This window comes from Phascolarctos cinereus, unplaced genomic scaffold, assembly GCF_003287225.1.
Source record: "Phascolarctos cinereus isolate Bilbo 61053 unplaced genomic scaffold, phaCin_HiC Scaffold_5;HRSCAF=322, whole genome shotgun sequence".
Taxonomy (NCBI): Eukaryota; Metazoa; Chordata; class Mammalia; order Diprotodontia; family Phascolarctidae; genus Phascolarctos; species Phascolarctos cinereus.
The window spans coordinates 131,787,057-131,805,043 of record NW_027555958.1 but is presented as its reverse complement, the minus strand read 5'-3'; the positions used below and the strand labels follow the sequence as shown (position 1 = coordinate 131,805,043).

The 17,987-nt window shown below is 35.3% G+C and overlaps 1 protein-coding gene across 2 annotated transcripts in view; it reads left to right on the top strand.

Moving 5' to 3' along the window:
• The window catches only part of TRMT11 (tRNA methyltransferase 11), a 60,927-nt gene that overhangs the window by 28,286 nt on the left and 14,654 nt on the right, over positions 1 to 17,987 (top strand). The window contains exons 9-13 of one of the 2 annotated variants that reach the window (XR_002324671.2): positions 1,098 to 1,262; positions 4,492 to 4,564; positions 4,713 to 4,844; positions 6,686 to 6,805; positions 13,936 to 14,023. Coding sequence is in view for 1 of the 2 variants with exons in the window: in XM_020986988.2 (XP_020842647.1) it covers positions 1,098 to 1,262; positions 4,492 to 4,564; positions 4,713 to 4,844; positions 13,936 to 14,056 (491 nt within the window). In the remaining variant the exon portion in view is untranslated. Of the gene's footprint in view, positions 1 to 1,097; positions 1,263 to 4,491; positions 4,565 to 4,712; positions 4,845 to 6,685; positions 6,806 to 13,935; positions 14,057 to 17,987 lie in introns of those variants that run through there. The other variant, XM_020986988.2, reaches the window with a different exon arrangement.

Here is a 17,987-nt window from a genome sequence, read left to right as displayed (position 1 = left end):
TAGTTTCCTGTTCTTCCTCACTACCTCTCCCCACATTGGGAAAAAAAAGAAAAGAAAAACAAAACCCTTTAACAAATATGCATAATTAAGCAAATAGATTCTTACCTTTCAAGGCCATTTCAAGAAATGTATATTTTATTCTGCCTCTTACATTCATTATCTTTCTGTCATGAGGTAGGTAGTGCTGTTCTTCAGTGGTCCTCTGGAATTGTTTTTGGTCATACCATTAATCAGAGTTCTTAAGTTTTTAAAATTATTTGTCTTTAATATGTTACCATTATTGTCTAAGTTGTTCTCCTGGTTCTGTTGACTTCATTCTGTGTCAGTTCATATGAGTCCTTCCAGGTTTCTCTGACATATCCCTTTCATCTTTTCTAATGTCACAATAGCATTCCATTACATTCATATACCATAATTTGTTCAGCCCTTCCTGAGTTGATAGTCATCTCCTTTGTTCCCAGTTCTTTGCTACTACAAAAAGAGGCCACAGTAACTCTGGAAGACTAGTCATAGTAGTAGTGTTGGTGGAGGGGATATCCATGCTAATGAAATTATAGATTCTTGAAATACTGAATACAGTGTTCAAGTGAATTATCATTTTCTGATTGTTTCATATAATAGGTATATCTCCTTTAGGAAAAATTTCCCAAAAGTTCTTTAAAATTTTTTTCTAAAAAATTATAGTGTGTCTTTATTCTATAGTGTACTACTGTGTTAAAAGGTAGAATTAATTTTAAAGGTTGGCCTGTTTTATCCTTTATCCAAGGTGATTTAGTTCCTAATGCATGAAAAATATCTGGGAGGGCAGTTTTTCATGAAAATAGGCCCTGTATTTTGTTGCGTAAGGATAGAATCATTGCAAGAGCCCAATGTATAATGTATCTTATTGTAGTGAAGTAGTTTCATAATGAGTTGAGTGAAAGTAACTGTTTACTTGGATAAATAAGATGTAAATGAAATTATCAGTAGCTTTTCTTTGAGGAACAAAGAGTTAAAAGTGCTGCTACGAGTTACATGATAAGGAAAAGAAATGATTTGGCTAATACTGATATGTCACACATGATATTCTCTCTCCTTCCATTCCTTTTATTCATTAGGAAAGGCTAGTAGGAAAAATCAGAAATGGAGAGGTCCAGATGAAAATATTAAGGCAAATCTTCGCCAATATGGCTTAGAGAAATACTACCTTGATGTCCTTGTTGCAGATGCATCTAAGCCTTCCTGGAGGAAGGGATTGTTTTTTGATGCAATTATCACTGATCGTAAGTATCTTTCTATACCATCGTAGGCATACAATTAGAATTATGCAAAGTAGCTTTATGTATTGGGGAAAACATTTACCAGGGAACACAGCTTATCAGTGGTATTTCTACAAAACTTCTTCATTTAGTAATAAGGGAAAAAAATATGGAAGTAGCACAAGTAGTTGATTGAAGAGGATTGCAGTATTTAACAGCATGATTCATGGTTTAGTTTCTAATTTCTTAGTTTCCCTTAGCCTGATTTCTTTTTGGCTTTACACATGTGGTTAGGATAATTCAGTTGTCTTCAGAAAAAAAACTGGAAGCAAGATGTTTAGTATTTACAATTATAACCTGAGATTTTTAATAAGACAACATGCAAATATTGCACGTTTGTCTAAATAGAAGTCTTTGTATTTTTGTAGCACTTATTGTTACCTAAACAAAGTTCACAGGCTATCTTATGCTATGCAAGTAGAGGAAAACTGAATTCCCATAAATAATTTGATAATACTACTTTAGTAATAATAATAATCCTAGGCAGAGGGAGGATACAAGGGTAAATGTAGACTATGTGAAAACAAAGACAGCAATAAAAATGTTATATTAAAAACAAAAGAAGAAATAAACTAAATGGGAAAAAAGCCTGAAGAGATTGATGTGTAAGAGAATAAATATTTGCAAGGTAAAAAAAAAGTACTTATTATATATGACGCAACTCTTTTGGGGAGCTTTTGCTGGTCCCCTGTGTGGTTAATGTTCTCCCACTCCTTAAATTACATTGTATTGGGGCAGCTAGGTGGCACAGTGGGTAGAGCACCAGCCCTGAAGTCAGGAGGACCTGAGTTCAAATGCGGCCTCAGACCAAACACTTGACACTTACTAGCTGTGTGACTCTGGGCAAGTCACTTAACCCCAGTTGCCTAAAAGCAAACAAACAAACAAACAAACAAACAAAATTACATTGTATTTACTTATCTATTTATATGTGGTATCCTCCATTTGGATGCAGGTTTCTAGAAGGTGAAGAATTTTTGTTTTGTTTTGTTTTGATCTTTGTATCCTTAGCACATAGCAGAGTGCTTGGAACATAGAAGAACATAGTAAATTTTTATTATTATAAAGCAGTTTACATCTTGTTAGTACTTTTGGTCTTCACAATAATCCTGCAAAGTTGTTAGGGCTTATATAATTAATTCCAGTTTAAAGATGAGGAAAGAGAGGATGAGTGAATTTAAGTGACTTTCTTACGAATATGTAATAAGTAGCAAAACCAGGAAAAGAACCCGCCTCTCCTAACTCCAAATGCAGTTTTCTTTCCATTAAACCATAGATGCTGATGGGCATTTTTCTCTTGATTCTTCCTTTCCTCCTAGTCTCTTTCCTGGATTCTAATCCTGCATAACCCACTGCTTAGTGGATGTTTTGAACTGGCTGACCCATAAGTGTATCAATGATAACTAGCATTTATATAATAGCCAGCACTTATATGGTGCTTTAAGGTTTGCAAAGTACTTTAAATGTTATCTCATTTGGTCTTCACAAAGGCCTTCCCTTGATGTAGGAAGGAAGGAAATAAACATTTATTAAATACCTGCTGTGTGCCAGGCACTATATTAAGTATTTACATATATCTCATTTGATTCTCACATCAACACTGGGAGGCAGGTGCTGTTATTCCCATTTTACATATGAGGAAGCTGAGGCTCGCAGAGGTGACTTGCTCATGGTCATACAGCTAATAAGTGTCTGAGGTAGGATATGAAGTCCCTGACTCCAAGTTTAGTACTCTGTTTAGTACCACACATGTTCAAAACAGAACTCATTACCTTTCCCACCGCTCAAACCCACCTCTTCTGAACTTTCCAGTTTCTATCCAGGAAAGCCCTGCCCTTCCATTCACCCAGTGTTTACAACCCCTCAGTTATCTCCAGCTCTTCACTGTCCCTCTCTTCACATACCCCAGCAGTTACAGATTAGGTTGATTCTACCTCCATGACATTTCGTACATTCTTTCCTTTTCTTTTTCCCTTCTTTCCATTTATCTTGCCTACTTATCACCTTTTTCCTGGACTATTTTCATAATCTTCCAATTAGTCTCCTTGCCTTAAGCCTCTCCTCTCCAATCTGTCTTCCACGTAATTGCAAAGTGATATTTCTAAAGCACAGTTGTAAGCATATCACTTCTCTATTCAGGAAACTCCAGTTATTCCCTATCATATTTCCTATTACAGGCTCCTCTCTTGGCATTTAAACTGTTTCCAATCTACCTCCTGATCCTTATTAAGCATCACTTCAGGCAGGGCAAAATGACCTTGCTGCTATTCCTTAACACATCACTGCATCTTCTAGTACTTAATACAGCACTTGGCTCATAGTAAGTGCTTAATAAATGCTGTTTCCTTTATTCATTATGTCTTCATGTATTTGTACATGCTGTCTCCCTTTACTGGAATGCATTCCTTCCTCACTTCTGTTTCTCAAAATCCCTAGTTTCCTTCTCAAACGTCACTTCCTGCAGTAGTATTTTCCTGATCTTCCAGTGGTTAGTGCTACCCCCTCCCAACCTCCTTCTGTTTATTTTGTATATACTTAACGTGCAAGTTGTTTACCTCCATAGAATGTAAACTTCTTGAGCTCAGAGTCTGTTTTGCTTCTCTTTGTACGCCCAAAAGCTAATACATTGCCTGACACATAGTAGATTCTTAATACATGCTTCCAGATGGAAATCAATTTTCCCATGTTATGAAAGTGGTGTTATTCTTCACTGTTATAGTTAATGAATCAGATTTGCCTTTTCAATGAGGTATCTATCAAGTCTTCATTCATTGGCCACCTTGTATGTTGTTTTCATTCCTTTAGTTTTCTTACTGGAAATGTTTTCTCTTACATGTTCCCAGAAAACATTATAGTGATTTCTCTTTTTCCATAACTGTTCTGTTTTATTATATTTACTTATGTCTGTGCTATAATACTACCCACTCTTCCCCCCCCACCTTCCCCACCTCTCAATAAAATGTAAGCTTCTTAAGAGCAAGGACAAAGGCCTTTTTTATCTAGGTATTCCCAGTTATCAAGCAGTATCTTCTATATAACAGAAGTTTAATAAATGTTAGTCATTTAAATGAATTACGGCTGCTAACAAGAGTGTAGAAAAATTGCCCAGACATTATTATTTTAATGTAGGTATATTTTTTGAAATTATAAGGATGAATTTTGGCTATCAGTGTTACTTGTGTTTTCTGCTTAGCTCCCTATGGTATCAGAGAATCTACTAGAAAAACGGGTTCACAGAAAGAAATACCAAAAGGAATAGAAAAATGGTAAGTAAACTTTAGGTAACTATATATGTGTTAAAATTTAAGCTCTTCCAACTTTGGGATGCTTGTTGCTTTTCTTTATTTAACTTTATCTTTAAAAAAATCTTTACAGTCTTTCACTAAACATATTATTTTGGTATTTTTTGTTTAGCCCAGAAAGCCACATCCCTGTTTCTTTCAACTATCATCTGAGTGATATGTTTATAGACCTTCTAAATTTCGCCGCAGAAACTCTTGTACTTGGTGGAAGACTAGTCTATTGGCTGCCAGTGTATACACCAGAGTATGTATCTTTTGGATAACTTTATCTTTTTATTCTGTTTCTGGTATGTCTATGTTCTTAGATTATCTTGTATTTTTGACTTTTTTTCTTAATTTTAGTTGTGTCTGGAGTAAGAGGCTTGGTATTTCAAGTGGAGTGAAAGTCTTTAGTTTCTATACACAGCACAGTCTTGTTTATTTGGCCCTTGTCTCTCTAGCTTTTTGTTTATTTAGACTTGATAAATATTTGTTGAATGAATGCTTTGTTATGCAAAGCTTAGCCTCATGTAACACACTGTAGCTTCTCTTAATTTTAGGCTCTTCGGACATTTTTATTTTTGGATCCTGCCTATCTAATCAATTTGCATACATAAATTGACCTCAATATTGGCTATATCCCCAAATGAGGTCTTTTTTTTTTGGCAAGGCAGTTAGGGTTAAGTGACTTGCAGAGGGTCACACAGCTAGTAAGTGTTATGTGTCTGAGGCAGGATTTGAACTCAGGTCCTCCTGACTCCAGGGCCAGTGCTCTGTCCACTCTACCACCTAATTGCCCCACAAAGGAAGTCTTTTTGAAAAGAAAAATAATTACATGGCCCAGAGCAGGGATACACAGAGTTGATGAGATCACCAAGTCATAAAGTGTAGAGAACAAAGAGAAGAGGGTCTGGAGCCTTAGGAGATACTGACAGAATTACCCTATTAATTACTTATTAGGATAAAGCTTGTTATTTTTTCTAAAAGCAGGTAAGATTCTGGAGCATAAAACAAAGCACTGTGGCAATGAATGTGGAGGTATGAAGTAAGGAAATTTAAATTGCCAGGTAAATGTGAGCAGTTAGGCTGAATGTTATCATTGGAGGAGAAGCTGCAACAGATGGGTTGCTCTCATTGCCTTCTCTTCCTATAGCCCATAGCCAGTACTCTTAACATTTTTTTCTTGGTAGTTCTGGTTAGCATGTAATATTCCATCATACTCAGAATGCTTTAAGCTAAAAATTATGATTATTTATTTCCTCATACTTTGCTTGTGGTACTTGTCAATTAGTATTTTAATTTCTTCACTAGACTTCTTTATTTTATATTAGCTTTTTAAAGATATTAATGATGTGAACATAGTATTTATTATGTAAGTTTTGTTTTCTTTTGTAAATCCTGAGATCCTTTGTTTTTGTTTTTGGGGTTTTTTTTGGCTTACTTTTGTTACTCAGTTTATTCTTTAATATTACTTAAAAACTAGAGTTTTAAGGGATGTGTGCTCTAGTCCACAATTAAGTCTTTGAATAAGAGTTATAGGAATTTATTAGAATACTAATTAAGTTTCTTTTTGCTACACCTAATGAAATGGGGCTGGAAAGGTACAGAGTTGGGGAACCCAAGGAGGAAGGTGCTTTCATATAAGAAGAAACAAAAAAAGTAGGGTTCAGTCTCTGAAAAACTGAGGGATAGAAGGGCAGAAGGTGAAAATTTCAGAATACTAGAATTTGGGATTTGAAAGAGTAATTTTAACAAATTAAGTAATCAACAAGCATTTATAAGGCCCCAGCTGTATGCTGGATACTGTGCTAAGTGTTGGGGACAAAGACAGAAGTGAAGATTTGCCCTTTTAGGGATCACATCCTAACGGGGAGACAACATGTGTATCTATAGACATATCTAAGATTTATACAAAGTAGATACCTTATAGAGGAGGCGCTAGCAATTAGGGGTCCAGGAATGGCCTTCAGCAAAAGGTGGATCTTGAGCTGAGTTTTTAAGGAAATCAGGAGGGGTAATAATGTATGAGAAGACTGGAAAGGTAGGAAGGGGCCAGGTTGTGAAGAGCTTTAAATGACAAATGGGAGTTTGTATTTGATCCTTCAGGTAACAAGGAGTCATCGGAGTTTCTTGAGTAGGGGAGTGACACGGTCAGACCTGCCCTTTAGGAAAATCACTTTGGCAGCTGTATGTTGGATGGATTGGAGTGGGGAGACACTTGGACAGGTAGGCCAATATGGAGCCTATTGTTTTGTTTAGTCCAAAAGTGATGAGGGCCTGAACTGGAGTGGTAGTGGTCTGAGTGGAGAGAAGATGTATACGAGAAACGTGGAGATAGAAGTGACAAGATTAGGCAACTCATTGTATATGTGGAGTAAATGAGAGTGAAGAGTCAAGGATGACACTGAGGCTGCGAACCTGAGTGACTAGAAAGATGGTGGTGCCTCAACAGTAATATGAAAATTCTAAGAAGGCTAAGCTTTTGGAGAAAAGTAATGAGTACTGTTTTGAATATGCTGAGTTTGAGATTCCTCTCAGGCATCCATGGTTGTCTGAGACATGATGGTTCAATGTATGGATCTTGGAATCTTCAGAATTGAGATGATACTTGAGCCCATCAGAGCTGAGGAGACCCGTAAGTCAAAGGATATTGAGAGCAAAGAGAAGAGGGTCCAGGACAGAGTATCTAGGAAGAGAGGATAGTCAACAGTGTCAAATGTTGTAGAGTGGTAAAAAGAATGAGGGTTGAGAAAAGGACATTAGATCTCACAATCAAAAAATCATCAGTACTTTTAGAGAGAAAAGTTTCAGTTGAGTGCTGAGGTCAGATGCCAGATTGAAGAGGGTGTAGAAGAGAGCGAGAGGAGAGGAAGAGGAGAAACAGGGCAGATGGCTTTTTCCAAGGAAAATGGTTGAAACAGACAGTACAGATTAAGGTATATTTATAGGCATCAGGAAAAGAATTATTTTATAGAGGGAGATTAAAGATTAAAAAGAAACAAGATAATGATGGGGGAAATCTCCTGAAAAAGATAGGAGGGGATGAGATCAAGGGTACCTGTAGATAGCTTGGTCTTGGAGAGAAGAGGGGCTACTCTTCCTCAGAGACTGGAGTATAGGAGGAGTTAGAGGGGGCAAATAAAACGGATAATGCTGCTTCACAGAGTGGGTGACAGATAGAATTCATTATCCTAAGAAATATTCTAGGCTGAAATTATAAAAATTTTGACAGCTGTTTGATAAATTTCTGGATGATAGAACCATGAAAAGTTAAAGAATGCTAGGGATGTTTGGATTACTTTACATTGTTTGGAGGTGACATCATACAAGGCAACCGGCATCCTTAGTGCCTCCATCAGAGAACATATTGGAGTGGATAGATGATTGCTCTGACTCAGTATAGGATTTCTTAAGTTAACATATATTACTCTCAATACTTTAGCTAAAAGAAAAACTCATCTTACTACATATTGTACAGTGCAGCTTTAGTTTATCAAGGAAACCTAGAACTTTCCAAATTATAATTTTTTATTGTAAGAGACATACTCGGGTTCACATTTTATATTTGTGTGTACTTCCTCAGGAGGCAAATGGATATTGTACTTTATTTCTCAGGGATTTGTTTGTTGGAGAAACTACTAATTAATAATAATAAATTCTTATCTGTCTGAAACTCTCAGAGAGGGAATTATTCTGGATGCCTGAGTTTCTTTAAGTAGCCGAGAGAAGTTTTGTAGGATGAACTATAATGTATAACCCTCAAAATATACATACCTAATTTAGCTTTTTTTGATGGCTCCAAATCAACATTGTTATTGTACTGTGCTGTAACCCTAGCTATATATGCATCTATAAATGATATGGGATAGACTTGAATGACCTATTATGTCACTATATTGTTTATACGGTATATTCATACTCTAGCTGCTGAATTATGTACCATTTGGTATTCCTTTTCTGTAGCTTTAGGGGCCAGTAAGGTATAAGAAACTATTTGCTCTGGTACTCATTTCTCCTCTCCCCAGATACACACAAAGTAGAGGTTTTCTTGACCTTGAAAGCTATCGTTTTGAGGTGTTTGCTGATGCCATTTGCAAACCACAGATCTTCTGTAGCTTCTGTGTCTTAGGAGGCTTCCTTCTCCAGGTTCAGAGTGTCTGCTGCTCATTGCCTCTGTCACCACTTTTAATCACTATCACTAGCTCCGCTACTGATCTAGGCTACTTTCTTCTTACTTTTCTTAATTGTTTCTTTGTTTCTTAATTTTTCTAGTCTCTGTTCTTATCTTTCTTGCTTTTAGAATCTGCTGTTTTCTGATAGTGTTGCTGATTTTCATTGCTTTCTTCCATCTTCTTTGGCTTTACTCCTCCCTTCTTCCCTTTCACACTTTCTTCCTTCCTCCCTTCCCTTCTTTCTTCTCTCTCATTTTCCTTCTCCCTTGCTCCTTTCCCCATCCTTCTGTGGCTTCCCTCAATTTTTAATGAACCATTTTGAGGACTTTTATAAACTGATGAAGAATGGAAGGAGTAGAACTAGGAGAACAATTTATACAATAGCAACACATTGTAAAAACAAATGTTTTTGAAAGCTGTAAGAATTATGGTCAGTACAATTACCATTCATGATTCCAGAGGACTGATGATAGAACATGCTATCTATTATAGAGAAGTAACTGATTGAAGGGCATAACTAGATATATGTGTGTATGTATGTATGTATATATGTGTGTATGTATATATATACACACACATAAATATATACACTTTTTTTTACAGACATTGAGACATCTTGTTTTGCTTAACAGTGCATATTTGTTATAAGAATTTTTTTCTTTTTTCTTTTTTTTTTTACCTCCTAATGTTAGGTGAAGGATGAGAGGGAGAGAAAATAGATTTTAGTTAATTAAGAAAAAATGGAGCAGGTGCTACAGATGGGAAATGTGTGTACTTTTAGATAAAGTCATCATGTTATTAGTTTTACTTAACTGTTTTACTTTGCTATAAGAGATCTCTCCGAAGTGAGAGTAATCTGTAAATATTTGTAATGTAAAAACAAAATATCAATTCCAAAGTAATTTCACATGGAAAGCCTACACTTGCATAGGCATGTTTGTTTGTAGCTATTCAGCTCTACACACATTTAAGTGCCTGTGATATGCAAGATGTTGTGCTAGGTTCGGCGGATCCAACAGCATCATCACGGAGCTTGTATCCTACTGCTAGAGGTCCAGAGACACTTAGTGCCTCTTTGTTACTGCTGGTGTTCTTTACTTCCCACTCTTTTGGGTCATTTTCATTCCAGAGACCCTTGGGAAGGTCCCTGGGTATCCACTGAAGGCTAATTAAAACATTGACTCTTGGGCGCTTTTCACTTTACTTTGTACCAGAGGTCTAATTTCTTATTTAACCAAAGCCCACTTGTCAATTACTTTACAAAGGTACAGATCAGTAGTGGTCTGGCAGAATTCTTTAGCTAGTATTCTCAGAATCTTGGTTAGTCATCATCATGAGTGCATTAAAGCTTTTTGGGAAAAAAAAGGTAAAACTGAAATGGAAGTTTTATTTGTGAAAGCCCTAGTTATGTACTTTGTCATTGGCACAGGTTTAGTTATACTCAGATGGATCTGTCATCTTGCCGATATGTGTATCTGTGCCTTTTTATCTGTTCAACTTTTGTATGTATTCTGCCAGGATTTTTGTACTTGGGATTCTCCCAGTGTTCTAGGGGTTTTCCTTGCTTTTATAAATAATCATACTTTGTAGAAAAATATGTAGGTTAATGATTAGAGGTAATAAAGTGTATAAGTAATGAAAATCATCTTTCATCATCAATCTGAGGCACCAAAGAAATTTTTTTTTCAAAGTGAACTAGAAATAATTATCATTTTAGAATTGTTGTAATTCTTTAGCTGTCAAACTTGTGCACTTACATTTATATGGTGCTATAATATTTCCAAAGTGCTTTTCCCACAACAATCCATTGTGAGGCAGGTATGCAAATATTTTTAGCTCTGTTTGGCAGATATAGAAACTTAGCTCTGAGACGATAACTCATTACCTTGTGGCCGTACAGCTAGTAAGTGTGTAGTTGGGAGAGGGGGAGGGAATAAAACTCAGTTTTTCTGACCCTATGTCCATTGCCCTTTTTGCTATGCCACATATTATGCCTCTCATAGTCATGATCATAAACAATGTTTTAAAGAGCAGTGGCATGGAGTCTGCTTTTGCTGGAATAATAGGAAGCCCATTACATATTAGAAGCAACATGCATTGAGATTAATGAATTTTTTAGAGTGGGTTAGGTTATTGAAAGTTATTTTTGCTTTGGCTTCTGATATAATAGCTAACGAGAACACAGACTTCCTTGTCCAGACTGATCTTATTATTCTGAGTATGTATCTGGGTAGCTAATAAGCAACACAAAGAGACTCAAGACCAAGATCAGTTCTTGGGGTCTGCTGATGTCTGAAGTGACAGGTGGATTTGTACATATACCATCTGTCAGAGAAGGAGTTTATTGGCACATATGTATGTGGAAGTGTTTTCCTTCTGGCTTAGGCAAACTGAGTTTTAACAGGGAATTAGATGTCTTTTTCTGTAGTTTTTATCCATATAGTTTTTTTTTCTGTAGGATAAATTTTAGCAATAAATATATGGCCCTGCATTTCCATGGTTTATTTTCCAGCATTTAATTGTGCTTGAAATTTTGTCTGGTAAAGCAGTAGTTTAGAATCCTTATGCTAGTTTTTTCACCTTTGCAAAAGTAAAGCTAGAGGCTGTCTTAATTGTTTATAGTATTTCACAGATAGTAAAGGTTGTTATATTGGATATTTTTGTCTGCAGACTTCTTAGTTTAATAATTTTTGACAAGGTGTCCCTTTCTAAATATGTATAACTAAAGGCCGCCTTCTTCATTGTCTTCTTTTTTCCCCTCTTTGTATATTCTCTTGATGATTTCATCGGCTCTTTTAGCTTTACTTATTACCTATATCCAAATCCTGTATCTCCACTTCCACCCTCTTCCCAGACTTTCAGTCTGGCCTACTCTTGAGGAAGCCATGCTGAACCTTTGTGATCAGTGTTTCCTTTTTGAGGTGTCCACTAACCATTTTTTTTAAAAAGTCTAGAGTTTTGCTAAAAAGTAAGGTCATGCTGAATGGCCTCTAATCTGCAGAATCCATGTTGTTTTCTTATTTGAAAATAATGCCCTTCTCTGATCCCACAGTGCTTCTCCCGTTCCAAGTTTTTTCAAAGATCACAATTCAAATGATCTGCCAGTTGAGCCTTGAAATATGAGGTAGATTTCAGTCATCTCTCTGATGAAAGACTTAAAGATGGACAGGGACAGTATGAGAATGGAGATAAAACACAGAATACATGAATTTAACAATCCAAGTCAACAATCATTTATTAAGCTCCTTTTATGTGAAAGCACTGTGCTAAATACTGTGGATATGAGGCAAAAACAAAACCACTCACCCAATACGTACATAAGTCAGTGTATCTCTATGTATGTGTTTGTGTATATCTATATATAAAAATTTATATATCTATCTATATCTATACACACATACACATAAATATCTATATACACAGAGGTGTATATATACAACAACAAATTGTTTTCCTGATGTAGATAGATTACTTAGTGTTGTGTCAGTTTATGTCTTCCTATACTTCTCTTCATATTCTCATAGGTTTTTACAATGCAGTAATATTCCATTCCATTCATAGTCCACATTTTATTTAACTGTTCCTGTATTGATGGACATCTACTTTGCTTCTCTTTCTTTGCAACCACAAAAAATAGTGCTATAAAATTTTTAAAATTTATATTTTATTGTAGTCTTTTTATTGTGATTTTAACAATCATGGACAATCACAAACATCTCAAGAAATGAAGAAGGAAGAGGGTGAACATGAAAACTGTGAACTTCTACCACGTTTCTTTCTTTTTTTTTTTTAGTATATGTTTAACCAGGTAGTAACAAATTGTTCTACTTTTGACCCCTTCTGCACTTATCCACTCTATCCTCTGTGTAGTTTTTTTTTTGGGGGGGCTAGGCAGTTGGGGTTAATTGACTTGCCCAGGGTCACACAGCTAGTAAGTGTCAAGTATCTGAGGCCAGATTGGAACTCAGGTCCTCTTGACTTCAGGGCCAGTGCTTTATCCATTGCACCACCTAGCTGCCCCACCCTCTGTGTAATTTTAAAGGTGTTTTATTGAAGCTCTTTTGCCTTCATAGCTTTCATTGCCCACTAATGTATCATCCTTTTTCGCACCAAGTAAACATCATCCTTTATGACAAATATGTATAACTATGTAATACAAATCAAGATAATGGCTGTATCTGAAGTATAAAATCATGTCTGATTCTATATCTCTATTCCTTTACCTAGATTTTTTTGAATTTATTTATTCAAATTATTGAAGGATATAATAGTTTTCTTGTAAACCTTATCCAAAGATGACCAGTTTGGAGTTAGATATACTGTGCTATCTCTAAAAGATTATTTTGCAAGGGAAGAAATAGGTTTCAGCAAAGTGACTTTGAAATAGTTAATTTTGGAGACTTAAGTAGTTTAAAATTTATGCTTAAGCACAACTTAACTAAAAATACCCTGAGAACATCTGTTCTTTTTATTTAGGTGGACTTGGTGTCTTAGTACTATTCTTGGTATATTTTGTATTGTTGAATCCTGATTTCTAGTTAAAGTTTTAAAATAAGAATATATAAGGCAACTTAACATTTAGTGAAGCCAAGGGTTCATATAAGAAGGCACCATAGAATCTTAGAACTAGAAAGAATCTTAATCATCATCTAGTTCATCTTGCCTTTATTTCATAGAAGTTTCTTTTAAGCAACTTACCAAGTTTTGGCTGTTAATGTAACAGTAGGGTCAAGACATTGATCTTCTATCTCACAATCTAGTGCTTTTCAAGAACTGAGAGAGTATTACTGAGAGGCTAGTTATATTTTGCTCATTGTCTGGACTAAAATTTTTTGAAAGCATTTTCCCATTTTAGGTAAATTGTAATAAAGAAGCTACTAACATATTTCTGGTTCAATGAGTATCTTATAGTACTTGTATATTTTCTTTCTATACCGCAAATAAGTTTTCTTTGAGTTTATGTTCTGTATTATTATTATTAATGCTGTTATTTTAGGTAAATATTTTAAGTAAATATGTATATTTTTGTCATGAATTTTGAAAGCCATTAGCATATACTGCTTTCCTAAGGTAAAGTAGTATAGGCTGTGGTGGGAGTGTGTAAAATAAGTACAGATGAATAATCCCTATTTTTCAGTGTGGGGCATGTTCCTAAGCTCATTTCAGTGGCTTTATTCTTTCCAGATACATGGAGGAGATAATACCACGCCACCCCTGCCTGAAACTCATTAGCAACTGTGAGCAGAGGCTTTCCAGTCATACAGCAAGGCGTTTGATAACAATGGAAAAGGTGAAAGACTTTGAGGTAAATCAGTCTGGTCTTTTTAGAAGAAATATAGATTGTTTTTTTAAAAGTTCTATTGTTGCCTCTTTTTTTCATACCACAGTCATCTTTCCTTAAACACACTCTCCCCCATTCAACCCTCCCTTATAACAAAGAAAGACACTTAGGTAAAACCAGCTGATGTAACCATTTTTTCTGATAGTGCATGCTGCATTCCATGTCAGGAGGGAAGGGTGTTTCATCATCATACTCCCAGGTGTAAGAGTGGCCATTACAATTAATCTGAGTTCAGTTGCCTTTTAGTGTTGTTTTTATTAACATTATTTTGGTCATTGTGAGTACTGTTCTCTTGCTTGTGCTTACTTTGTTCTGTATAAGTTTCTACAAGCTCTCATTTGTTTCTCTGAATTGCTCATATTAGTTGTTTCATGTGTTGCAATAATATTCCATTATATTCCTACATCATTATTTGTTCAGCCATTTTCCAGTGGATGGGTACTCATATAGTCTCTAGTATTTTGTTACCACAAAAATGCTGCTGTAAGTATTTTGATGTATATGACACCTTTCCCTCTATTTGGGTCTCTTTGAAGATTTCGGTAGTGGAACTGTTGAGTCAGAAAAGCATTAATGGTTTAGTAATTTTTCTCACATTTTTACAAATTATTTTCCAGAAAGGCTGAACCATTTCAGCTTCACTAGCAAGAATATTGACTTGCTTGCCTCTCCATAGCACTTTCAACATCAGTTTGTTGATTAGTTGTTTTTCAGTCATGTGGGGCTCTTTGTGACTTCTTTGGGGTTTTCGTGGCAGAGATGCTAGAGTGGTTGGTTTGCCATTTCCACCTCCAGCTCATTTTTCAGATGAGGAAATTAAGGCAAACAGAGTTAAGTGACTTGCCCAGGGCCACACAGATAGCAAGTGTCTTAGGCCAGATTTGAACTCAGGAAGAGGAGTCTTCCTGACTCCAGGCCCAGTGCTCTATCCACTGTGCTATCTAGCTGCCCTATTCAATATAGACTATTTTTGTCTGTTTGTGATTTTTGCTCCTTTGAGGGTTGTGAGATGAAATCTCAGAAATCTTTTAATTTTAATTTCTCTTACTAGTTATTTGGAACATTCTCTCATGATTTTTGATAATTTGCAGTTCTTTTGGAAACTTCATATGTTTTGATCAGTTAGCTATCAGGAAATGATTTTGTGCTTTGGTTCATTATTAGTTTTGATAAAGGTATTATGGGATGCTAAGAAATATGTATATACTTTAATTTTCCCATTTAGACCATGATGTAAATGTGTGTATGTGTTTTCTGGGGCATATTTAAAAGGAGAAAGAAGAAGAATATATAAGTTTAGAAATAACAGAATGAAGATAAATAAAGTAATATCTCCATGTGTAAATATACCAACAGCCAGGCCTAGTGGAGCATAAATTTTCTTTTTTCAAAAATTTATTTTTGTTCTTAACTAACACTAAATATATTTCCAACTACATAGTATAATAGTAGAATAGGATTGTAAATGAAACTGTGAATCTATATTATGTAAGGCTTGTTTATCTTTTAAAATGTGTAATACATTCAGCATGTAACTTTCAAAGTTGTCCTGATTGTCAGTGATTTTTTCTGGCCTTTCTATTTATTGTTCTCTTTCATTCATTTAAAAAATATGCTTCATCAACTCTATTTTCTTTTTTTTTTTCTGTCTACCATATCCCTCCCAACTCTCACCCTCATAGGTGGGGTGGGGGGAACTCCTTATAACAAATATATGTAGTTAAGCAAAACATATTCCCATATTGATTGTTCCAAAAAGCATTTACTAAGCACCTACTATGTCTCCAAAAATGTATATCTTATTCTGCATCTTGAATCCATCACCTCTCTGGTAGCTAGCTTTATCATTAGTCCTCTAATAGCCAGTGCATTGATCAGACATTTTACATTTTTCAAAGTTTTTTTTTTCTTCTTTACAGTATTGTTTTCTATAAATTGCTCTCCTGGTTCTACTGACTTCACTTTGCATCAGTTCATAGAAGTCCTTCTAGGTTTCTCTGAAGCTGTCCTTTTAAAATTTTATTATAATCAAATATTCTATTTTCTCTATGCTTTAACCTTTAGGCCTTTAAAATATAATTTTTCCAAAAGTACATTTAACTTAGTGGTTTCCCTCCTCCCTTAAATCAGCACGGGGTTCTTGCAATTAGTCATGCTTACAATAATTTGATCCCAGTGTTAACCTATAGATTTACTCCTCTGCCTTGTTTTCCTTTCCTATCCCAAATTGAGTATGCTTAAATTGTTATTATCTTTTTTTCCTTTTTATGTACGTGTGTATATATCTTTCTGTCTGTGTCTCTCTGGCCATCTATCTACCCATCTTCTAGCTCAGATAATGAAATTATCTGAATTCTCCTTGTCCCACTGCCACCCTTGAGCTGTCCTCTTAACTTGAGCACTCATTTGTGATGTCCTTATCCAAGAACTGTTAATTTGTTTCTGTTCTCTCCTTAATTCTTTAACCTTTTAGGCTGCTCTGAAACCTAGTCTTTCATTAATTGGCACTCACACATATGCTTTGTTTGTTCTATATAATTCATTCAAGGAAGGGCTTTGAAGGACAAAGACTTTGTTTTCCTATGTACCAGTCATCTCTTAGTGATCACAGATTAGCCTACTCTTTCTTTCTCTATCTTTTTATTTATTTAGTTTATTTTTTGAGGGGCCTTTTTCTGATGAACCTCACCCTTGAAGATTTTAATTCATGAGAGGAATACTGTGGTGTGGGGGGAGATATTCTATTTCCTGAGTCATAGAGCCTGACCCTACTCCATGACTATGTTCGTAGGTTGCCTATCCTAACAGATGACTTTCAAAGTTATGTTTTGAGACATGAAAAGATAAAAGCCAAACTTACTGGTCTCATTACTTTATCCCATCACCTTTTTTAACTCCCAAAGTATTATTTGATTTAGATCACTCACCTGATTAGCTGTATTTGGCTTCAAGGGACTTTTAATTTCAAAAATTAGTATTTGCTATCATTTAGCACATTCAGAAGAATGTGATGCTATCCTGGAAGGCATTTCCAATCAAGGGATTCCTCCCAAAGTATTTTAAGCAATAGTAGCATCATTGGAATAAGCAAATCTCCTTTGGTGATTATGTTGAAGAGGTCAACATTTGTTTAGATGTATAAATTTGGCATGTATGATTTATTTTTTTTTAACCACACAATTTGTATAGATGACATATAGTACTTTGGGAAGGAGCAGAGTGTAATCTTACCACCAGGATTGTGCTGGAAGTAAAACAAATCAAATGAACATTTTTTTGTTGTTGTTTAGACAATATAGATTGTCCCTTGACTCTGGGTGATGATGGCTATTTGAAATATTGTTCCAAAGAAATGAAAAGTGAGACATAATAGGAATAATTTATAGGACTTTTTCAAGCTTAGTTGACCAGCAAAATAAGCCCATAATTTCTATTTTTATGGCAGAAATAAGATCCGTTGTGGACCTTTTACCTTTGTTTTCCCTCCTGGAGCTTAATTTATTTTGGAGTATTTCATCCTCATTCTAAAGTTATAATCTCCCTCTAGGCAAATTCATTTGGGACTAAAAAGAAACAGTAGGGATAAAGTTGAGGTATCTTTTAGATGGTTGTTTTTTTTTTTTTAAACCACATACCAAAGATGTAAAGAGAAGCTGTCAGGGTACTTTATAGGCATTAATGTTAGTGTTAATAATTGGCTAGCTGCCTCATGCCATTTTGCCAAGGAGCATCTTATAGCTGTCCCCTGTAACATGATCTTTGCTTTCTAAGAATTGAATTTCGTATTTTCATTATCGCCTCATTTAGAGTCTTCTACAATTCATTATGAGTATTCTTTGTTACGTTAAGTTATGGTGCTTAGTTGGAAATATATTGCTTTATTTTTACCTTCACT